The sequence below is a fragment of the Ammodytes marinus genome, assembly GCF_949987685.1.
Source record: "Ammodytes marinus genome assembly, chromosome: 4".
NCBI lineage: Eukaryota > Metazoa > Chordata > Actinopteri > Uranoscopiformes > Ammodytidae > Ammodytes > Ammodytes marinus.
The window spans coordinates 28,407,798-28,433,238 of record NC_137233.1 but is presented as its reverse complement, the minus strand read 5'-3'; the positions used below and the strand labels follow the sequence as shown (position 1 = coordinate 28,433,238).

Below are 25,441 nucleotides of genomic sequence, written 5' to 3'. Positions count from 1 at the left end.
TTAATCAAGACCAACAAAGCCCCACGTAGACATTCCTGCCCATCTGTCATTGGCTTGTCCCTTCCTGTTTATGGAAGACAGAGGGGGCTGATCCTCTCTCGTCTCCAGGTTTGCTCCCATCTGGTTAGAGTTAATATCCATCCCCAGAACGCGCGCGCACACACGCACACACACACACACACACGCACACACACACGCACACACACACACACACGCACGCACACACGCGCACACACACACACACACGTACACATACACACACACGCACACATGTGGCACATTTGTAAGCAAGAACATCAATATTGCACTGTTAAAATGTGAGATCAAGCAGGCCTGTGTTAAAGCGTGGTTGTCCACGTGCTCTACATCCATCCATCCATCCATCCACAGACGTGTGCATCATGTGTGCTTTCCCCCACCTCCAGAAACTGTGCGCTGACTTTAAACTCTGGTGGCTGGCTGCCGGCCTCCTGTGCGCGCGCCCTCCTGTCCTGGATGCCCTCAAACAGCTGGTGGACAGCCCGCGGGATGATGCCCTGCTCCAGCTGGCCAAGGTTCACATCGAAGCCTGTCCCCATAGTGTGGGTCTTCCCCGAGCCCGTCTGAAGAAAAAAAAACACACACATTTCACACACAACATCATACATTTATGTACAGTCACCTGCCTGTCACATGCATGTATTGGCGGTCAATTCAACTTTGATTACATGTAGGTTTAGGTGGTACAGTCTTTTGCCGTGCAAATTTTTATTGACTAATTTTTAGGTCTTTATCTTCAGATAAATATAAAAAACATGATGATCCAAAAACACCTATTGAAGTCTGGATTAAATGCCCAATGGGACAGACTTCACAGTGTTTCAAATGTCAAAAAGGTATTATGCTTGGATGATACATGGATCTTGAGCACCATAATTAAAAAAATTCAATTCAAATACAACCATGTATCATTTGCAAACAAAATAGAGAATAACTTAAAACAACTATTCCTATTTGAAAAAAAAACTGACAAATAACTAAAGCCTTGGTGTCATACCTGACCATAAGCGAACACGGTGGCGTTGTAGCCCTCCAGGCAGCCCTCGATGAGCTTGTACACACAGGCCTGGTAGATGCTCTGCTGCTCCGACTCGATGTCAAACACAAAGTCGTAGGTGAAGGCCTTGTCCTTTCCCAGGAGCACTTGCGGTTCTCCCGGTGTGACCAGCGTGCAAACATGGCAGCCCTCTATCTTCTCCTTGGCCATCTGAGGACGAATCCTAGGAGGAGAGAAGAAGAAGAGTAGAGAGGACAGTCAGTGAAGAGATAAAAACCATTGTATGGTCATGAATCTAAAATGTCAAACGGTTGTCACTGCAGAACTCAGAAGACAGGCCCACTGATTGTGCTGAATATGTCTTAAGGGTTCTATGCACGGTTTATATTAAGCATGACAATCCACAGGCTACACACTAGGGCTGGGTGAGCCATATTGATCATTATTTCACCATCAATTTCCCTGATGTAAAATATGACAAATGTTTCGATGAAAGTTGGATATAATTAACCCAACCATACACCACAAGAGGGGGGCACTAATGAACCGAATGCAGAAAAAGAACAGCCACTCATGTCGCAGGAATAGAGATAGGCTCGGTTGATGGGCGTGTATAGTTGGAGCGGAATAAGAGTACATGAAAATTAAGTGAATGAGGAAAAAGCCATCGTCGACATGAGGAAAGATCACTCAACTTCAGTATAGTGGAGAGAAATGTTGGTTGTTTACCATCGACGAAAAAGAGAGAGAGAGCAGGGTGCACTGCAAACTGTAAGAGTTTAGCAAGAGGAATGTGGAGCAGACTTGTTCAGACACAACTTTGCAGTGTGTGGAACTAAACAGAAATGTGTAGGAAGGAAGAGAAACGACCCTGAGGACAAAGCACAAACATACATACATACAACAACAGCAGCAGCACACTTGTTAGTGCTGCAGATTTAGAAAAATCAGAGGAATACGAGGAAAATGAGTAAAGAAATAGGCAGAAAACCAACAGTTGGGGAGAGAAACTAGTGCACGTACAGCCAGCGGTGATGAGAACGCAGACTGTGGCTGATAAGGCATTATCACATCCGCTTTTTTTAATCCTGCAGTGCTGACTGAGGACTCGAGAGGTGCCGCATGCAGACAGGTAATTCATTGCAGTTAATTGCTTTTCACCTGATAAAATAATCCCTGATGATTAGACAACGCTGTCCAAAGTAAAGCAGACACTGTGCTGTGACCGCACCTGATTATCTTTGAATACAGTGACAGAATGAGGGCCGGGTATTTTAAAATTTAGGACGATTTGAACTTGTTTGCAGGCGTGGCAGCCCGCAGGCCAGCGAGACGGTTGATTAGTGGAGATGTGACACTTTTTAATTGTATATGTGCCGCAGCGCTGATTTAATGCGAGGGGACTATTTAACATAGTTCAAAATAAAATGGAAGGTATAAATGTAGCCTAGCCTTCGCATTCAGCAATATACAAACAGAAGATTTGTCACCTAGTGCAGTGTTAATCTTGGGGCTTTCAGAGGTAGGCTACAATATGGACACAGCGGGGAGGTAATCACTTTAAGCTGCGGGAAAAGCCATGAGACAGCAGAATCCCAACAACACAGGGTGGGTCCTCCTCTCCACATGTTAACCCCCCCGCCCCCCCACTGGTTCTATCTTGAGGGGGATGCAAATCAACCACCCCCGCACACAAGGACAGCACCAGACACTGCCTATGGGATGCTGCAACAAAGACACACACACACTATACAGAGAAATCCCAAACCACATTCAGCTGCTCCAGGGATAATGGGCACACCGCACACACACAGTTAACTCCAGAAACAAATACTGTACACAGTTCAAAAAGAACCTACTGTACTATCTTCAGTTCACACATGGCTCCTCTGAAGCATGCATTAAGAACCACACCTACCGCTAACACTCACAATAATCCCTCACAGCACGTCGTCGTCGTGGTGCCACACACACACACACACACACACACACACACACACACACACACACACACACACACACACACACACACACACACACACACACACACACACACACACACACACACACACACACACACACACACACACACACACACACACACACTTTTTTTTTGGCCCTCTTTCAGGCCTCGGGGCTTCATTGAAGAGAGTCTTCCAGGAAGGAATTAAAGACATAAGAATAGTCCATTTCGGCAGCAGCGACACTAAATCCAGCCCTCTTTTATTATGACCCAAAGTGTGACAAAGAAAGTGGCTAGCAGGCAGAGAAGTCCCTTTTATGACTGGTGGAGGTGACCTTGATAATGAGACCAATGGATCATAAACCACGGCTGCCATATAAGTGCTGATTAAGCCACTTATTAACATAAAGTGGAGAAGGCAGAGGAAGAGTGTCCAGACCTAAAAGAGGCTATTCACTCAGAATCTCTAGCTTTGAGATGAAAAATGTTTTAGCAATCTTCAGTCCTTACTAGCCTATTAAAATACTGGGGAAGATCCCTTACAGTCACAAAGAACATCAGGCAATACTATCTGAATTTAAATGTGTATTTCTGATTCTACTTTGCCTGGACTGAAATTGCCTTTTATTTTGAATAATTTGGTTTACAACTAAATGGAATTCATGTCATAATAATGTTTTAACTTGGTCCTACATGGATTATCAAGTGTCCTAAACACAACACAATATGGAAAGACCTCACAATAATAAAAAGGATTGTTGCTTTTCCATGACCAAACATGTGTCTATAGACTTTCATTTCGGTGGCTGAATTCAGGAGAGTCTTGAGAAGCTCGGCATAAAAAAAAAAAAACACACACACCCAAACGCAGACAATGAGACACAAAAATCAACAATGACAGCCTGTCTGTTGTCCACAGGGAGAGAAAAAATGGAACAGCTATAAATAATCAATCCTCATACACAAACACACACACACACACCCAATGTGGCTCAGCTGGATGAACATTCAAGCCAGCTACCCAACAAAAGATGGGATCCATAATATTGATCAGAACAGAAAACATAACACACACACACCGATCCAAAACGCACACTCATTACAGGACCTTTAGCAGCTAAAAATAGCCCATAACACCACGATTAAATGTCTGCATGAGACAGAGGGGTAGAGCCAAAGACAGAGAAGCAGATTGTGGATCCCTGATGCGACAAATTAAGCCGTATATCTCTTCTCATCTTTGCACGCTAACAGAAACATGGTTTAACTACCCTGGGGGGTAAACAAAGTCTCTAAACAAGGTATCAAATACACACACACACACCTCAACTTTTGGGACTTTTTTGGGAATGTACAATTCGAACATTGCACCTTCACTCATTACTCAAATATTTTGGCAAATCCAAAACACACAAAGTCAGAAACTCATTACCCACAGGCTCTTGAGGGATTATACTTATTACAATCATTATCAGAACCAATAGCGCCAATTAGCACAAGCCTCATAAACAAACTAAAACACAATCAAACACACATGCACAAATGCAAATTCCCACATATAGACAAACACACACACACACAAAAAGCAACCGCCTTATCAAAACCCCAATAGCAGCATTGATGCATGACTTGCGGGAATGTGGGTGAGGTAAATCTGCAACGTGAGGGCGGCAGCGGACCTCAAGGTAGTGATGGCTTATGGTAGCATTAGGGCAGGGCTGTACGCTTATTTTTTTAGGTGGTAGCACTGGTGCTAGCAAGCCAAAAAAATCAGTAGCACAAAAATAAATTTGGTAGCACAGAAGTATGTTCGAAAACTTGCATAACCTTAACCCTTGCATTTCGCTCTAATTACCTTTGAGGCTGTCATCTTGGTCTAATTTGAGATTCACAATTAATATTATATCCTAGTGTGTGCAGTAATAATTGTAGAAAAATTAATAGGGTTGCACTGATTGCAATTTAGACAAAAGAATCTAACCTGCCAATTGCAATTTTTTGCTGATTCAGAATTATTTCTCCCCATAAGAATATAAAAATAATATCTGTATCTATATATTTTTTTGTATATATAATTATTATATTAATAATAATAACAAAAATAGAAAATGTCCTTCTGTTAATTAAAACCAAACTTTAAAACATTAAACATAGCTTGTTAAATGAATAAGTATACATATTGGTAAAATTTAGGATAAATTAAATTGGTTGTTGTGAATGTGCTGAGAGTAGTTCTTCAGTGGCTTATTTCAAACTCTCTGCACCTGAATGAGTTGCCTTTGTAGCTAGAGCACTGCAAGCTGAAGCGCTAACTTCCTGTTTTACCGGCTTCAGAATAAAAGTCAACTCATGTTTGGCTAGTAACAGGCTTTTAATGTGAAGGCGCACAGGAAATGTTCTGCTTGCACACGCGCTAACTTAACTGCGGTAATGTAAAGAGCCGTCTCCTTCCGGTTATATCGCCGCACAAGCACAGATCCAGAGCGCACATCTTTCACCAGCCAAAGACTACATTTACCCGCATTTGGAGATAGTTATTGAAGAGCCCTCTAAGAAGTGTTGTGCATCTGCTCATTAGCACTAGTGCGAGTGGACTTGTATTCATCATCGCACGTGATCAATTCCAGTAGCAAATGCGATCAGAACTGTCGCACTGTACAGCCCTGCATTAGGGGCTTGCATGGAAGACATTAGCAGTGGGAGGTTGGATAAATGTGATTCAATGTGATCTAGCTGTAATAGAAAGAATAACCAGCCCTTGTGTATAACAGCCTCAATTCTGAACTTATTGAACACACAGTATAATTCAAACTGGAAGTCATGTCGATGAAAATGGACAAATTAAAATGTTGTTTCTGAAAAGGATTTCATGTTGCATTTCTTGCCATACAGTAAAAAAGCTGTTTCCTAATATGAAGGAACCATGTCATTAGTGCCACAATATTTTCACTATGGCTGGACAAACTCTAACACACTATGAATGCACACTATGAATGCTAACAGAAAAAAGAAAGGCTGGTTTCCAGTTTGTTTTTTCCTTCAGCTGGCACATTTTAGGAGGGTCCAGTTTCCTTGGGAACCGCACACACTGCTCAGGGACTTCTAATGTGCAACGACTGCATGTGTGTGTGAGCTACTGTTTGTGGCTACACCAGCGCAACACAATGGTATTGGTGTGCAAATGTCAAAATGCTAATATCCCATCATATGCCAATTATACAGCAATCCTAACCTGAAACTCAACTGCTGACCTGTCATCAAATCACAATCCAGAAAATAGCCTGGACCGAATGCCAAGTCTGTTACCAACAAGCCCAGAGTACCAATAAAATCAGCCTGCTGTGACCGCTGCCAGTAAGGCCTCTGTGTGTGTGTGTGTGTGTGTGTGTGTGTGTGTGTGTGTGTGTGTGTGTGTGTGTGTGTGTGTGTGTGTGTGTGTGTGTGTGTGTGTGTGTGTGTGTGTGTGTGTGTGTGTGTGTGTGTTCATGCCCACTCAACCTTCAAAGAACAGGCCGGTGATAGTCAAAGAGCTCATTTCCCTAATGTAAACACTTCAGTAAAGACACAGTTCACACACACACACACACACTCATAAAGAGAGAGAGAGAGTTAATCGTATTCTCTTGAGCTGCGAGTGTTTCAAAGCTCCGTTGTCTCTCCTCTGGCACAGAGCCAGTGGAGGAAGCTATAGTTGCTGTGTCCATGTTCCCATCTACACTCTGTCCCCTCTATCAGGACAACATCTAAAACTCTCATCAAGAGTTTCTCAATCAGGGACTATTCCATCTCGCCCAATGTTATTTGTTATCTTTATCAGCTTAATCACCGCTGAGCAGGCAAGCTTCATTTGACTCTTCTTTTGTTTAATCGTGCCCTTGTCCTCCGCCTCACACTCACTCACTGCCACCTCATTTTGCCCCCCCACACTTTGTTGCCAGTGAAAACAGACCATCGGGACAAAAGCTTGAATGGCAGAGAGGGGCCTGTTCCATTTCCTTTTTTCTCCTCCTGATAACAGCAGCGACTAGTAATAATCGCCAATGTGGACTCTTCCTTACAGCCTCACTTCCCCTACCTCCCCTTTGTTTTTTTCGAAACGATCAAATATTCATAATGAGAAAAAGCATATCCATCATTTGGTTTTAGACGGACACACAATGCAGCACGTCTGCACCTTAGCAACTGTTTTAAATGCAAACACACACAGAAACACACACAGTCATCCCCCCTCCGCCCCTCACACAGCAGATCCAATGACTGTTGACAGAGAGCTCGACAGTCAGGTCTGCCACACACAGGCAAGGTTGTGCTGACAGGTGGAGAATAACAGGAAGATACAGTAGAAAACTTCATATACACAGTAAAGCCTGTATAGGGAGGCAGTGAATTAGAATTGATTTTGTGTTTAAGGAATGGGGTTGTAAGAGGCAGGGAGTGCACTGATCTCAGATCATTGTCTAAGGCCCCAGAGATCCTCCCATTCATGAGGATCAGCGAGACCAAACGGACCTCCAGATAGATGAAGACAACAGCCAAGCCTTTTCTCTTTCCTTCCCACGCACTGGCCCACATTATACTGTACCTCTCAGTTACATTTTATCCAAACAAAGCCGCTCACACACTCGGGCTGATTCATGTCACACACACTAACACACACACACACACACACACACACACACACACACACACACACACAACCACAACCACACACACATCTGTGTGGGGCAGACGAGTGAAATCAAGCAGAACTCAGTTGATGGGAGTGTGTCTGCAAACAAAAGCATTAAAAGCCGCACTAAACATTAACAATCGTTAAAATCACCATGTCTAATGTGGAAAGGGTGGCCTCCAAGAGACAAACTCACAAATCATTATCTCCCTCCTCAGCAGGCTTCCCCAAGGCGACGCAGCATTTTACTGTTTTCCCACTTATTGTTTTGGTTTTTTACGGCCTTAGACTTAACGGTTGGTTCAGACTGGAAGGTATAGGCAGCTGTTTTGCAGTGAAAAACCTCTTATAGATCCTGTATGCACACTAGGCAAGGCAAGGCAAGGCAAGTTTATTTATATAGCACAATTCAGACACAAGGCCACTCAAAGTGCACTAATGAACAAACAGTATGAATCATTTAGCAGCTTGAAAGACTGAAGTTTCTTGCAGGAGTTGGTTGAGACCAATAGTGAAATAAAAGAGATGTGTGTGTGTGTGTGTGTGTGTGTGTGTGTGTGTGTGTGTGTGTGTGTGTGTGTGTGTGTGTGTGTGTGTGTGTGTGTGTGTGTGTGTGTGTGTGTGTGTGTGTGTGTGTGTGTGTGTGTGTGTGTGTGTGTGTGTGTGTGTGTGTGTGTGTGTGTGTGTGTGTGTGTGTGTGTGTTTGTATTGGACTTACATTCTCCAGGTGGTCAGAAGGTGATATGTCAATGCTGTGTAGGGTTTTTTTTTTTTTTTTTCTTCCGGACAATTACACACAATACACAATTTTCTCTTTGCATATTCATACATATTACTTTGTGTTATCGTCCGAAGGATTCATCTTGTTATGCTGCTGCCCAAGTGGCCAAATCATAATCAGCTTTAAATATGGAACGATCATGACTGAAATGCATGGAATTTCAACAAAATTAGCAAGTTCTGCATGAACATAAAACACTGATTGCTTCATCTAGGGCTCAAAGGAATAAATTAAACAAAACCGTTTTGGATTTCAAAATCTTTCTGGATTAACATGTAGCTGCACTGCGTCTTTACCGTAAAACAAAAAGCTGATGCCTATACACTCCCCTCTCTTCTCCAAATGACCTGACAAAGTAAGAGGTGTTTACACTATACATAGTCCTGTTGTCATCCTGCTCTATAGTAACTATTCAGCAGAGATTAGTGTTACACCTGTCAACCAATTGAATCCACAGTGGCCCTGAAACAATATTGTTTAAACCGCTCAATTTGGTCATCTAGAAGTTGGCAAACGGGAGGATGTCATGTTCTTTGTGAACTATCATCAAATAAATGGATGCCATCCTCATAGTCATGTTGAATTATTACACTAAATAACATTAACTGGGTTTGAAAATGAAAGGAAGAAAAGATTTTAAAAATAAGAGAAAAAAAGTTGTTTCCCCTCTCATTTGGAGCTTGTCTTTGCCTGTAGGTGGTTTTTACAAAGCGCTTCAGGATGCACCCCTGCTGGCTTCCCTGCTCCACAGCCCCTCAACACTGTCATCTGTTTGGGGTGTTGGCTCCACACACACAAACACACAGCAGGCTGGATTTCTAATAAAAACATAAAGGCACTTTGCTATGAAGTAAAATGCTCACTGAGAAACGGAATGCCTCCAGTCCATTCATCAAAAAAAAGTCACAAATTGATCCTTAAAATGAACAAGCATATGAAATTGTTTATTGAACTGTGGCCAAACTCAAAGCTGAGCATATTTATAAGCACCCAGTTACCAAGTGCTTTTTATAATGAGAACTCCTCTGCATGTTATTTGACTTCTGTTTAACCTATGTTATATAGCCTACACTACAGTCTATGTGTTTAACCAAACATAACATTATAGAATACAAGCCAGCCACACACCTGAAAAAAAAATTAATACAATCAATCCCAGTCTTGTAGATGTATTTACTGAGTATCTTTCCCTTTCTGAAAGAGATTAATGTAATGCTACCAGCCATAGAGAGGTTACATAAACAGGAGCACCGTGTCTCCATCTGGGTCTGTTTGCTTGAACCATACCTCAGATTAGTGCTTTGTCACTGTCAGAGTTCAGATTAGGATTAACCCTGAGTGACACAGCAGTGTGTGTGTGTGTGTGTGTGTGTGTGTGTGTGTGTGTGTGTGTGTGTGTGTGTGTGTGTGTGTGTGTGTGTGTGTGTGTGTGTGTGTGTGTGTACACCGCAGACAGGGAGACAGACTAGTTATTCAGTTATGAAAATTTAAATTTTCCCTTTTTTCCCCCTCATAAATAGAGAGAAACTGAAAAATGTTGAATGTTATCACGATAAGCATTCATAAAAGAGGGTGTGTGAAGTCCTTGTAAGCCTTTCAGTCACATGGTGAATAAAAATGAATGTCATTTAGACACGATTAGGAAAAGGGACAGGTCCAGCCATATGTTCAAATGAGCTAAACTGAATTTGCCGAGAGGAACCCAGCTGCACTCTTATCACTAATGTCAATGTGAGCATGTCTTAGCCATGTTCCCATAGCAACCGGGACAAGATAACTCAGCAGATAAAAGACGTTTACAAGCGTGGGAAAAGATACTTTCAAAATACAAGTCTATTTTCCAAATGGAAAAATAAGAGTAACACTTCCTTCTGGAAATGACACCCAAAGTGGATGAATTCAAAGAGGAAAACAAACACAAAGACAGGGAGAAAGGAAGAAGAATAAAGTAAAAATAAATGACAGAAAAGTAGGGGATGACATGCAACAAAAAGGTCCATGGCCAGACTCAAACCATGTGAGCATCTTGGACCAATCAGCAGACACTCCTTTATTATATTGCCTTGTAGCAACTAGCATCTTATGTTAAAGTATAACAAGCCAGGGAGCTTGAAGTACATGGGAACTGAGTTGACATCATTTTGGAGTCAACAGTTCAATTCAACAGGCATGTGTGTTATTCCTTCATATTCCTTGTATCTCTGTGGAAAGTGTGAGCGTGAGGGTGTATTTGGGAAGCGTCCCGACAACACTTGATAACAGCCTTTGTCACACTGACTGTACACCTGATAAAAACTCCTCTCACACTTATCTGACCATTTATTGTTCAAACGTCTTTAAAGAGTCAAACAAAACAGGAGGAGAGAGGGAACAACGGAACATTCGAAGGGAAGAATGAGAACAAGATCATAAGACAGGCGGAGATACAATGGCAATGCATGAAGATGGTCGAATGTTTGACATGAAAAGCCCTGGGAACTCAGGAAATTGGCTCAACCCATTTTGGGCCGTGCGCTCTGGGCATATCAGTGACCGCGAAATGAAATGAGAGAAGCCCCCTGAGGTGAAGGGATGGATGGAGGCCAGGCAGACCAGTGGCTGCTAAGGTCAAAACTGGGGGAAAAAAAGTTTAATAAAAGGAACAGAAGAGGCAATAATAAATGTGTAAATTTGTTTCAAGCTCAACTGATCATTGGATTGCCCAATTAATTAGTTCACAAGAAAGCTTTGAATCCGATCTTTGGTGTGCTGTTTACAGAATGTTTTACTGTATCTCAATAATGATATGCAGGGAAATCTATCTTCAGTCTGGACCAAGGCGAAAAACAAACATATCAACCATTCAACCATTCTAGCATGTTCTAGCACATCTAAAAAAGATGTTTATGTATTCACAATAATGGATAATAATATATAATAATAAAAAATAATGACCATTTTAATGAATATTTAAAGTAAACAGTGTTTTGCATCCCAATTAGTCGATGCAGTTGTCGACTAATTAGATTTCCAATTACAATTCCTCTTCAGCACACAAGTCCCTGACCCAAATAAATTCTGTACTAACGAAGAGCTTCTCATATCTTACAGCTTTCATTACTTCAAGCCTACTCATCAAAGAGTTACTGTGGGACCCTTTATAGGCACGAGCACCACAATGTAGCTGAAAGGCACCATTTCTGATTATTGAGCTACAGTAGGCATTTTTGTCCAGCGGCCCATTTAATCAGTGCTCCCATTGATTTCCTGGATCAGCTTTACAGCGATTCCGCACATAAAACCATCAACTGTCTCTCTCTCTCTCCAATCTACTCTCCAAACTCTCTGCCACTCGCAACACCACAATCCAGCAAAGACACCTTCTCCCCGATTGTTGATTGCAATGCTCTTACAGTAATCAGTTAAGTATTCTGTGTATTTAGTGAAAAAACAACACACACGCCGCTCCCATAATGGGTTATGGAATAAGGCCATTCATTACAAAATCTGTTTCTCACTCTCCGTCTCTCCAATTCTCCACACGGGCCCGACTTCACAGCAGGCTAACAGGCTGGTAGCCAGACACACGTACAGACACACGTACAGACACACACACACACACACACACACACACACACACACACACACACACACACACACACACACACACACACACACACACACACACACACACACACACACACACACACACACACACACACACACACACACACACACACACACACACACACACACACACACACACACACACACACACACACACACACACACACACACACAAGAAGATGGCAGAAAATAAGTAATTGGCACCTCACAGTGCCTTGTCCCTGCCAAGGTCATGTTAGCTATATGAATAACATAATCTGAAATCAAATACAAGTGAATGATGGTTGAGAAATGGCATTCGGCGAACCTTGAACAGGATTTTTTTTTTAATAAAGAGAGGGACTAGTGGACATAAAGGCAGCTGGGTTCAGAGAGTAAACAGCAGGCTCAGGTGGCGGCACTGGAAGAGAATACACTAATGAGGAACACTTGGACAAATCGAGGCAGTGATGCATTAAGTGAATGAAGGGGACAGGCCCATTATAAGCATGTGTGTGCAGAGGGAAGTGGGACAGTCGTCACAAGAGGTGGGCGCTTGGCGTGGACAGCTGGCTTGCCCAGGTGGTGGCAGGCAGCCGCTGAGTGGACACTTTCTGCAGCTCCCATGTGGAAACTGTCTTTCACCTACATGTGCTGATTCTCCCAGAGCGGCATGCCTGGTGCAATTTTTAAACATGTCCAAAAGGCCACTCTTATGACAACATACTCTGGGTAAGAAAATTACATAATGTGGGGCATCATCCACACATATTCTTTTATTTGGACGATAAGTAGATCCACAGATAGACAATCGTAAACTACTTTGATAAGTAATTTCTCAAGTCAAGCATTCACCAGTTTCAGTTTTGTAGACCCGATGGCAGACATCAGCAGGCACCACATTTCGCAGATGTGATGATGTATTATCATTACGGGGACAATATATAAGCACTGAATGTACAAGTGTGATGTTGGGCTTGGTGAAAATCATGGGTATTATTCATTCATTTCTGATACAGACACACAAGTGATTAATCAGTTAATCAAAAATAATTTAGACATGAATCAGTAATGAAAGAAGACGTTGGTGGCAGCCCTACTGAAATAATTTGTTTAAACTACACTCCACGTCCTAAAAGAAATACCAATGCCATCAAGTTTCCTATCCATTAAATTGGTGTTTGTCCAATGAAACAATGAAAAGTATATTGTAGTAGCATGGAGAACAATAGTTGAAAACAAACACATAAAAACAACCACTCCATCTATTGAGGGTATTCTCCACTTCCTGGATTAGGCTGAAAAAGGCCTTTTCACACCCTTATCCGATGCTGGACTAGCAGTCCATTCACCGGCAAACTCAGACATACAATACATGCGAGCCCCTGTTCATAGCCTTTGTATTGACCTTATCTATCGAGCTAACCTCGCAGAACGGCAGGCCCTGTAGCTCGAGGCAATGCTGCCGATTGGTAACAGGGGGATATGGGAGATCAGAGCTCACATGCACTGTGCTCATTGGTTTGACTGGTTGTGCTAGCATGCGCTGGAGCACAAATGAGCAAATTGGTTCATCGACGTTAACATTAACTGAGCCAGACTTGGAGGACAGGGCTGTCCTACATTGTGTGTAAAGGGCTAGGTCAGCTGTTCAACAAAGATCGAACTCTCAACTGAGCTGTAACCCCCCTCACCATCTCCGTTTTTAGAATGTATCGACTTTTATCGTGAGTTTAAGGTTTGTCTCAATACACGACTGTGGCCTCAGTGCTTTCTTCTCCTTTATTGTCTCTTCAATGACAAGAGAGATCAACCTACATGTATGGTGACAACAAACCAGCACAGTGAAAAGAGTGAGGAGTCGAAGACGAGAATTCAGAGTGGGTTTCTGTAGGACACTGCAGGACACTCCAGGGTCTCAGATGTCACATTTTCATGCTGATAACATCAGGTAAAGTGGGACAGGGCTTTGTGGGAAGCTCAGTGAGGCTACGCGTGAAACTGGGATACATACAACAAACGTTTGTCTCTAGGCTTTAAAAACTGAGCCATAGTAGATTAGATGTATTTGCTGTCTGGGTGTACCTGCCCTCAGGTTTTTCACACGCCTCCTACTTAAAGGCCTACTTCACCGGTGGGAATATGAAGGTGTATTGAATTCTGAGATCCTATGTAGTATACATGTGCAAATAAAATTGAAATTGGTTCATCCTAGCCTGAGAAAAGGCAGATTTATGGTCTCACTGTCTAACCCTACATTTCTCTTACTGTGACATCACAGTAAGAGAAATGTAGGGTTAGACAGTCGGAGATTGTTAATTTGCCTGAATACAAAAATATAAACACTATTTCAAATAGATAATAGTGCACTAACTGAGGTATTATTGGATTACTCACTGTAAAACCAGTGCAATTGAAATGTATTCTGAGCATAGTGATCATCACAACGTGTAAGTAAACTGTGCCACACAGTAAGAAACTAACTAACTGCTCACCACTGTGAAAGACTAGTAACCATCACTCAAGTTCAGATGAGCATCTCTCATTGGTACGAGGACAAATCAGTCTGCATGATCGGAGACGATTCTGGGTCAATCCCCACCCCACTTCCTCACCCCCCCTCGTCTGATCTGTCTGCTGCTCCATGGGGGGAGGTGGAGACATGCGAAAGAATCAAATTAGCTTCCTTTACTACAATTTCATGACAGACGGCCTTGGCAAGGTCAGGGGGGGTGCTGCTAGCCTATTTACGCTCTATGCCAATTAACTTCAACCAGCATCGGCCATCAGAATAACATTTGTGTTGTTTTATGGATTCTGAATCCATTTTAGATAAAGTGCTGCACCACACCATAACCACAATTCACCATATTTTCATGAAGGGCCACCATGTGAATATGTATAATCTGGAGTGTGTTAGGGATACACTCAACTAACAGACCATACAACACTATGATCCAGTGTGGCACTTATTATGGTGGGGGCACTTGGGAGAGCCGGTAGGGAGTTCATAAAAAAAGATCAAAAGGAAAGTGGCAACAGGAAGCAGTCCCTAATAGAGCCAATGTGGTTTTGTTCACATTTGGCTTTCAATTATCCTGGGTTTAGTGCCCCTCTTCCGGAAAAAGCAAGTTATCTGATAGTTTAGATGGACAAGCCTTGAGAGACTTACAAAATACACAAACTGCAGCACCCACAAACGTGCAAAAAAGATACCAGGGATCACACATTATTTGTTTGCTCTGGTGGCATATTTCAAGAGTATAAAAATGTTGTAAGTCAAATGACATACAGCTACCGAAACCTGTAGCTGTGTACACCTTTTTTCCCCCCACACAGACAGTATACACACGCTGCTGAGCTGCAAAATGCTACCATGACTCTGTTTGTCTGTCCACCTCCCTGGCGTGCTGGTAAGCAGCCCCAGCCTCCCACTCTGTCATACAGTGTTTAGCATGAGTGCTAATGCAGCCAGCCATCGCGTCTGGCCGTTTGTCTGACTGTAGGTATGTGAGCGTAGCCAACTAGCTCATCCGTCAGGGACATGCACATACACATGTAGTCTACTTGCAAGTCCATGCAGAAATGTAGAAAATGGGCTATGACCAAGGAATTACAAAAACATTTTTTTTCTTTCTAATAAACGTTGAAGCAGGCAAGATAATGAGCTAAATTGGGCTAATGTTACTTTAATACCACAAAGGGTGTTTTAGGCTAGCATATCCTACTTTCCTATCTGGGCAGAATTTAAGTTGTCTGAATTTGCTTCCTGGAGGTTTCAGAGTTAAAGTTCATATAAGTGATATTTTGTATGGATTTGCTCAGGTATCTATTTTTTCCACTTATCTGTATTTCTGTGTGGTTGCAAAGAGTTGGCTACACAACCTGTGAATATTTCTTAATGACTCTTAACCTTCTGGGTATTTCCAGGCACTTTTCTTCCACTAATTGCTTTTATGACCACTAAAGACACTTCCTGAACCAGTCTAAACAATTCACAAGTTAAATGCACTGTGCTAATTATCAGAACCACATGACATAGTAATGAGTTGACATGAGAAAAACCTGCTGACATGGGGCTGACCTCCTCATTACATGTGTGATGTTCATTGGGAAATTAGCTTCCTTTGCCACGCTGGATTAGCCAAAAGTGTATATTTTACTGAGAACAGCCTAGCCAGTGTTCTACAATGTTCTATTTCTTGTTGTGGCAATGAAAAACTAAATTCTCAATTTTGAGTAATTCATTTTTGAAGAAAGCATGAGTCAACCACCTACCTACTCCGCAAGCAGCACTTTTGAGCTAATGCTAACTTCAGCATGCTAACATGCTCACAATGACAACATTAAAAGGAGCTGTAAGAGGAATGGTTCTTTTAGCTAACTTCCTGTCAGTTACTGCAGTTAGCAGTCCCCTCGCTCGTCCCTACGTCACCACATTAATACACTGAGGACTTCGAGCAGCAAGTTATATAGCATCATCTCAGATCCATAAGTGTGATAAAACATGATAAAAACCATCAAAACAGACATTGGGAAGGATTTGTACCTGCTCCGCCATTGTAGGCGCATAAACATTCACCCATGTGTCGCTCTGAAGTGCACCGGCAGTGAGGCCATGAGTGAAACGGGTGCGGACGGGTGTCGGTTTGTAGCGTTCTCTCTTGTGATTGGATAACATTTTGGGATACTACATATAGTTTAATTGCTTATTACATGCAGAGCAGCTGACTAAGAGATTGGCTTTATGAAACCCGTACATCGTGTAAGTGATTACTGTATGACTAAAGAGCGATTTAACACTTATATTAATATAAATAAACCGCTCACTTCACCTTTAAGCTGTAGTTATAATGTTCAGCAAGTATAATGTTATCGTGGTAACCATTTTAGTTTAGAGTGTTGGTATGCTAAATATTTAAGCACTAAAGTCAATGTACAGCTAGCTAAGTCTGAGGGGTATGTCAGTGGTTTTGCAGGTGTTTAGTCATTAAGGGTTGCAAAAAATGTAAATGTATGTTGAATTTCAGTTCATCGGTTGTTATTTTGTGCTGAATTCTGCCGTTTTTAAAGCCTCACACACACTGCTGTCATCTCTCTCCATTCACACACAACAACACAAAACAAACTCAGAGGCATGTCCAGCAGCGATTAAGCTACTTAGCACTGAAGGTGATTATAGGCCAGCTGGTCAGACACACACACACACACACACACACATCTTCATATCTTCACAGCCGGCAGTGGCATTAGCTCTACTGAAAACATACACACAAACACATCTTTTGTCTTAGTCCATAATATCTACACTTCCTCACAGAGCATTAATCCTATTTCCTTGCCCAGGAAAGGCACAACAGAGTCTAAAGTGTATTCAGTTAAATGTAACTCAGATGAAAAAAAAACTTTATGAATATGAATTTATCCAATTTCAGATACACACAGAGGCAGAAAGAGCACACCGACTGCTGACCTGCTTACAGTGTGCAACGCTTCATTAGACATTTGAGCGGCAGGCTGAGTAAGACCTGTGTGGATGTGTTTTTTCAATACATTTCCAAATAAGCACAACACAGATCAAATGAGTTATAAGACCGTAAAGGAGGAAGGGGAAGTATTGAATTTAACACTCCTATCAACTGCTTACTGGTCATGTTAAATTTCTAGTTCTAAAAAAAAGCAGAAGAGAATATAACTTTGGATTGTTTAGAAAAGAGCATTCAACATTGATACAGAGAAGTAGATTGACTCTGTGCAGTCTAGACACAACACCTGAGGGCCTCCGTCTCTCTGCCTCTTCCTCCCTCCGCGGGAATATGTCAAGCACATGCAGCTGTGCCCAAATTATTCATACACACACACAGACGCTCGTACGCACCCATGCACACACACACACACGTACACACGCACGCATGCACGCACACCACACACAAAGTGATTGGATGTTGGGCTAAGAGAGGGCACATTTGCACGCTACAGTAGCCCTTTTGACAACCGAGGACACGCTTGCTCCTTTTTCTCCTCACTCCCATGTCCACCCCCAGACCCATCCACCCGCCCACCCCTTCTTCTGTCTCTTTACCTCTTTGAATTCTTCTCTGCATTTGTTATGTGTTGAATTGCAGGAAGCAAGCAGTTTATAAAACAAGGGCGACATCAGAAACTGACTTTCTTTCCCCGCTTCCCATCTACCGGGGCCCTTCTGAAAACATAGCCTGTACTTCTTCTTTTTCATCCCCATTCACCCTCTGATTTCTCTGCCCTTGGGCCAGTGTGTCTTTATCAGTGCGCGTGTGTGAGTGCAAGCTCAGCACAGAGCACAAAGACCTGCAGTGACATCAGACTCATTCACACTGTGTCCTCTGTGCTCTCCCGAGAGGTGCTCTGTTTAAAAAAGGGCCTCTGCTATGCCTCAGCCCCCCTCCAACACACACACACACACACACATTTCTAAGTGACCACTACAATGTCAACACACACACATAGGATACATGGTTTATCAAACTATGCGAACCACAGAAATGTATTTAACTCTGACCAAAATGCTAAAGAATGATGAAATTGGTCCTATTCTGTGTAAAAATACTTTCTCTGTGTCCAAGCACCATGAATTATAACTCATGTTTAGAAGGCCAACTCCAGCTGACTTATGATGAGACCCTGATAACAGGAAAATGCAAATGTTCAGACTGAAGGGCCTTTCATCCCCTCACTGAATTCAAATAGATGAATTCAAATAAATACAGTGTGTGTGTGTGTGTGTGTGTGTGTGTGTGTGTGTGTGTGTGTGTGTGTGTGTGTGTGTGTGTGTGTGTGTGTGTGTGTGTGTGTGTGTGTGTGTGTGTGTGTGTGTGTGTGTGTGTGTGTGTGTGTGTGTGTGTGTGTGTGTGTGTGTGTATGAGTATTTGTATGTGTGTGTGTTTTTGGTGTCTGTGTGTGTGTATGTGTGCACGTGCAAGTGCAAGAGTGGGCGATTTGGAGGTGGAAGGGGGGGGGGGGGGGAGCTGGTGAAATTCCAGCATTTTGGTCACAGTGTCAAGCTTTATTTTGCTCAAAGTGCAGACAAGCTTGAGCGAGAGAGAAAAAGTAAAAAAAGGATGAGGCAAACATTCAGAAGGAAGTCTGAGATTGTGTGTTGTCGCTTAGCACGCTCTTGGATCACTGCATTTTCCATTTCTTGGCCAGAAACAACAGGCCTTTTTGTTGTCAAAAAAGAACAGATAATGGGTTCAACTGATTTTACCTCTCAGGCTATAGAGCATTTGACTGATTGCTTGCGGGTTCGTAAACAAAATGACACAGAGGCTTTTTTTCTTTCAGGTCAACACTCTCACCGAGGATTGGGCTTATAACTGAATCATTTCAGCAAACTCATCAGAGGCTCACAAAGCAGGAAGTGAACAGGAAGTCTGGATAGTCCAACGGCAGCTTTACAGGAAGTCATTCTGCAACAGCAGCACACCATTTGGGACTGCTGATGCACTTGACAGGGAGAAGTTCATCAATGGAGCAGTTGCACCACTGAGTTTATTGCCAAAGCCCCATGCCAGCTCCCCCATTCGACTGATCTTTTGATTTAAATACACTAAGCTTCTGTTGAGATACATTACACCCTATCAGGATCAATACACTCAGCAAAGAAGCACCACCCTTTTACTGATATAGGCTCATCTCAGTAGAAATGGCAAACAGCTGTGTTGTCACTGTGTGTCACGTTTGTGTTGTTTGGAAAAACCTGAATTATGAAAGGGAGCTGAGCAGACCTCCCTAACCTCTGTGTCCTGCAGCAAACCTCTTTCAGCTCTCGTCACAGTCTGTGTCTCAATGAGCCTATAGAGCCTGATTACGCAACAGTGATTGCTGGTAGAAAACAGGGGATGAACTAAACACTCTCACTCTTTTCTAAGCCCATTACTGTCCTGAAATGCACATCAGTCATTTGGTCTAAACATGGGCCCACATAATGTTCCCTTCAACTTTCAAATGTCACGCCGGAGGTTTCTTGAGGACTCTGGCAGCTACATTCATTGACACAGAAGTGTGAAGTCTAAAAGGTCTGAAGGGCAACAATACAAACAGTCATGTGACCGGCAGGCCAGCGTGAGGAGGAAGTGATGCACGGCTGTGGACGGCCAACCTGGGCGTGTGCTCTGTCATGTTTCCTGCTCCTCTTTCCTCGGTTGAGGCCAAATTGCTGATTGGAAGCAACTGCAGTAGTCGACTCCCATCAACAAAGCCAACCTGCTTTCACTTTCCTGCACTGTGAATCTGCTATAGGCAGAGGGGGGGTAGAGGTCGGGTCTGAATGTTGAGACATAGTGTAATGAATGTGGTCAGGAGGAGATTACATTGCAGCATCACCATGTGTGACGAGTACATTCTATAGGCCGATATACCCCAATCGCACAAACAAACACACGCACATTTTCCCACCAGCATTTGTAAAAGGCAAACCCCCAAGGGAGAGGTGTGTAAAGCAGACAGAGCCTGTGTGGCCGACAGCTAGCACACACAGGAAGCAGGCGAGACTGGTAGCCTACACAGGACATAAGTCCAACAACAAAACGCCACCTTCTTTTTTCTTTTTTTTAACGGCCATTTAAAGCCTTTGTGTATCAGCTGTGAGGGGCCTCTTCCGCAGTTGTATTCCACCACTCCCCATGTTGTTTCGAAAATCTTTGTTTTGGTCACGTGGTGGCAAATGTCTGAGGCTGAAACTTTAGTGTTGGACTGGTTGATAAAAAAACGTTTGTCAGAGGACCAGAGAGATCGAAGATGCTCCTTTCTCTCAGCTGAGCTCCCATCGCCTTACAGCCAAAATGCTCAGCGTCATAACTGTCCAGAACACCTCGGTTTTTTCCACGTGTGGTCTGAACGAACACTGAGTATTCTGTGCTCTATTGGCAGACGAATCAGCTTTATGTTGCTGTTATCATCCTAAACCACAAGCGCATGACAACACAGGACCTGGGGGGGGGGGGGGGGGGGGGGGGGATCGATGAAAAATGATTCCTCGGTTCATTTTATTGGCGACAGACACAAGAGATCGCCACAGAGAGGGAAAGCCTGGCAGGGGAGTGTGTTAAGGTGAGAACATCAAGCGGCAGTATAGTCACAAGGTCAAAGATCACACAACAGCACTAAAGCAGCTTTGTCTTTGTGTCTATTTATACACAGTGGTCGACGCTGACGAGGCAGTTTGGCGGAAGGCGAGAGTCGCTCGTCTGTCTGTATGAGTAAGAGGCAGAGGTGCAGAGAGAGAAACAGCAAGAGAGAGAGAAAGAGATCCATATGCAAAATGGAAATACACACACACCGCTCGTAGCTCACATGTCAACTTTCACCCGGCGTACATGCATACACACAAAAGCTGAATTATTGACATTTATATTAGCAAATGCACGCCCAGAGCCAGGCGGACATAAAGCCGTCAATCTGGGGCAAACGCAGCCCTCAACGCAAGATAAAACGAGTGGAGGAGGTGGCACACTCCACACATGTCTGCGTGTGAAGGTTTTAATGGGAGAGAATGATGAGATGTGGGAGTTTTCTCGTCCTTATAGCAGGTTTGCATCCGACCAAGCTCATGTTGTAAGTGAAAGCAGCTGTATAAAAGAGGAAACGTCTGAGCCCAAAGCAATTTAACGACGGCTACTTATGCAGGGAGTGACCTTACGTGCATCTTGTTTGACCTGACTGCAATGCAGTGTGTGTCTGTGTTATCAACCTCCGGCAGTAAGGTCTGAATGCAGGTTTGTAGGTCACAGCACTGGTTGAAAGGACATTGTCTGGGGAAGGCAGTGCAGACATTCAGGAAATGGATGATGGCTACTGAGACTGTGTGTGTGTGTGTGTGTGTGTGTGTGTGTGTGTGTGTGTGTGTGTGTGTGTGTGTGTGTGTGTGTGTGTGTGTGTGTGTGTGTGTGTGTGTGTGTGTGTGTGTGTGTGTGTGTGTGTGTGTGTGTGTGTGTGTCCTCAACACAACCTCATTGCCCTCCAAAACACAGAGGCCTCAGCTCAATGCGGCGTGCCCGAGGGCTGCGCAGCATGGGAGCAATTAAACATCCTCTCTTATCAGCGGCCGACTTTTTCTCATGGAAGAGAAGAAAAAAAAGAAATGTAATCATCGGCAGTCGACTCTCTACGGCAGGAAGTTATCCTTCTCCGCATGGCGTGTTTATTTGTGGGCGTCCCATTTCCTGTCAAACACACAAGAAACTTTTTGGTGGCACAGCGTGTAGCCTGAATGCACAGATCACTTAGCTCGCCCACCAGCATAGTCGTGTAATTACACAGACGGTTTAATTACAAAGGGGAGTTCTCTCTAATAAAACTAACTTGAAGGTGCTGTTGTGATGAGATTGCTCTCTGTGTTGATTTGACCATTTTCTCTGCAGATTCAGTAGGTGAGAACAATGAAAATATGCTCTCACACACACACACTGCTGCTGCTGCTGATCGTGTCAACATTGCATTGTCGAACAAGATATAGAGACACCTGAACACACAGGCCTACAAGACATGCGGTGTGCGTAAAGATGTATGTCACCTTCTCTCATTCAGTTGACAGGCCCTCCAGACTTTCTAATCAATAACCTCATTGAGCAGCAGCCACCAGCTGTCTCTGTGCCTCTCCTTTTCTCACCTACTTTTTTTTTACCTCTTTGTTTTGCTGACAGCACCACCCACCCCACTTCCTGTTCCTGTCCTGGCTGTACACAGGCACAAAGGAGATTCACTCACAGCTGATTGACAAGTGACTCTGAAACGTCCCCTGGGGGGAAGGGGGGGGGGGGCTCATCGGTTGTAAGGTTCCTCTTAAGAGCCAACCCCCCCAAACCTCAACCCCCACTAAGTTCAATCAACGCTTCCCAAACTGGGGTTGGAGGACCTCAAAGGGGTCTTTGCTGAAGAATAGTTACATTTAAGCTGTTACTTTGCTGCAGTCACGTTACATTTGCACAATAAGACAGGATAAAAGGATGCCATTGTTTTCAATAGGACTCTTAAGTGAGACTGGGTGGTATCCATTAGCTGATATGACTGCTTCTGGGAGGGTCTGAGTTAAAGGGCATTCGGTATGTCAGACCAACGCCTAAGCACCACACACACACTGCAAAATGAGCATGCTTACAGGCGCAGCGCCAATCACACACAAGTCATGCCTTCCGGTTTCAGAGGCCCCTCAGTGCCATCGCAATGCACATTTATGATCTACTTAAATCAGCATTATGTCCTGGCACGCACAATCGATTGGATGCTAATACCTCCCTGATACCAATCCAATTGGCTGCTGTGTTGCTTAAGCTTTTGGATGCATTTCCAACAAAGGCAGTGGAATGACACAGATCTGAAAGGAGAGCATCTCTTTGTGCTCGATTCCTGATCATCTAAAAAAATAAAACGTGAGGAGTTCAGGTTGGGGTGAGACTGCAGGTAGGCCTAGTCAGTTGCATGAGGGGATAATAATATTTAAAAAAATTGCTTTGGAGTGAAACGCCCATTCTCCTCTCTGCACCTGCAGCTGCCCTTGTCACCTCACGCTATGTTAAATGCTGAATAAAATCCGCTGCTTCACAAGGAACGGACTAAAGCTGTAGAGAACTTATGCCACCCCTAGGCTACATGAACACACAATCATGCGGAGATAGCGTGGTGCAGGCACATGCTTTGCCTTATCAATACTGTGTAGAACACCACCCCATGTTTCCAACAAGACAAGGTCTCTTCTGCAGCTGTATAACCAACTGTATCTCACAATGAACCGAGAAAGCAATGAATCTGGGGTAAAACAAATAAGACTAAAAGGTGTGAAGGACGCATTTCATTGGTCGCCAGGAGACACAGACACAGACAATGTGGTAGACCTGCTAAGGTCTGCAGATTACCAGCAGACAGGCGTCGGACACTTACCTCAATGCAACCTTCACGGAGCAGTCACCCTGGCTCGCCATGATCGCTTTCGAGGTCTGCCGAAGAGATGTGTTGTATTTCGGCTCTGTGTTGGGGGGTTTTCAGTGGTGCTGCTGCGGCGGCTCTGGGTGTCTCAGGTCAGCGGGAGCAGCCGTCAAGACCTGCGGGTGGTGAGCTGCCTCCTCGGGACTCCTCCTGTCTGCTTCCCCTCCGCCGTGGCGCTCATTTCTGGCTCGCCGGTGTTTAGTGACATCGCAGTGTTTCACCCGCTTCTTTTTTCTATCTTTCCGCGGTCTGTCCAGGTCGCTACATCCTGTTTGAAGAGCGTGTGGTGTGTGTATGAGAAGCAGATGACTGAGCGCTCCTCAGAAAGCACACCGCTGCCTGCTCTGCTCTGAGAGAGACGAGATCACGTTGACTGAGCGCTGAGGCTGTAAACTGGAGGGGCAAATGCTGCCTTCAGGGGATGTCGGAAATATTGGTGTCGCCTATTGGAGCGTTCATGCCTATCCAAAATCAATACTTCGCAGTTCCCTCCCACAAATAAAATAGTAGGGAAAATGGTAAATAATATCAATTTGCCTCACTCAACTTGTTATTCAGATTATTAACTGATTCTAAAAGACACAATGCTGGCCTCAGCTGATGAGTTAGTATGCAAAACATCCCCAAAACAAATAGCCTGGTCTAGCCTATGGGCACATAGCCTACTGTAATGGCATAGGTAGAATAAGTATTATTTTTTTCAGAACAGATTTGAAATGAAATATAATATCTGCATATGTTTTAAATAGCCTTGTGAAAAATCACTTGAAAATGAAAAGGTGTTGTTTATTTTATTCCAAAGTCAAAGGTCTAAGTCAGATGTAGGCCTATTTCTATAGCACATTTAAAAACAACATCAGTTGAAATGCTGTACAAGATACAATAATAAACAACATATTAGATAGGCCTACATGAAAAAAAAAACACTTAGGAGTGTCAAAAGCTCAACTTCCGTGGAATAGCCTAGGAGCAGGTCAGGCCGTCTTGTTGCATCTCCATGTGCAGTAGCACAGAACGGAAAAAGTTAAAGGCCATAGGCCTATGTGTTTTTATAGTTTAAAGTGTCCTAGGGAAATGCACCTGTTGGAAGACGAAGAAGTACTACATCTCTTTATTAGTCCAGCAGATAGGTGCAATATATGAAGGAATTGAGCTTTTTTTATACAAACATGAGCTTTGGCACACTGTTAGAACATGCCCTAAGGAAGATGTTTGGCTATAGGGCCATCGACAATTTCTCCCATGGTTGCCATTGGCTGTTATAGTATCGGTAGCTTGGGTTGTATAGCACCTAGGATCTTGATTATGGTGTCTAATCCTACATTTTTAAGGATGAAAAAAGCAGTGGTGCTATTTAAAACATGCTAGAAAGTACCCAACTTCATATATATGGCATTCAGGGAACAAAATTATGGTAAAACCTTCAAATATTAGCAGAGTCAAGCTTAT

The 25,441-nt window shown here is 43.4% G+C and overlaps 1 protein-coding gene across 2 annotated transcripts in view; it reads right to left on the bottom strand.

Moving 5' to 3' along the window:
• The window catches only part of kif21b (kinesin family member 21B), a gene marked incomplete at both ends in the record, with an annotated part of 57,117 nt that extends 33,129 nt beyond the window's left edge, over positions 1–23,988 (bottom strand). For both annotated transcript variants that reach the window (XM_080026381.1, XM_080026382.1), the window contains 3 exons: positions 420–602; positions 1,037–1,259; positions 23,948–23,988. In XM_080026381.1, coding sequence (XP_079882507.1) covers positions 420–602; positions 1,037–1,259; positions 23,948–23,988 — 447 coding nt within the window. The remainder of the gene's footprint in view (positions 1–419; positions 603–1,036; positions 1,260–23,947) is intronic.
• Positions 23,989–25,441: the final 1,453 nt, after the last annotated feature.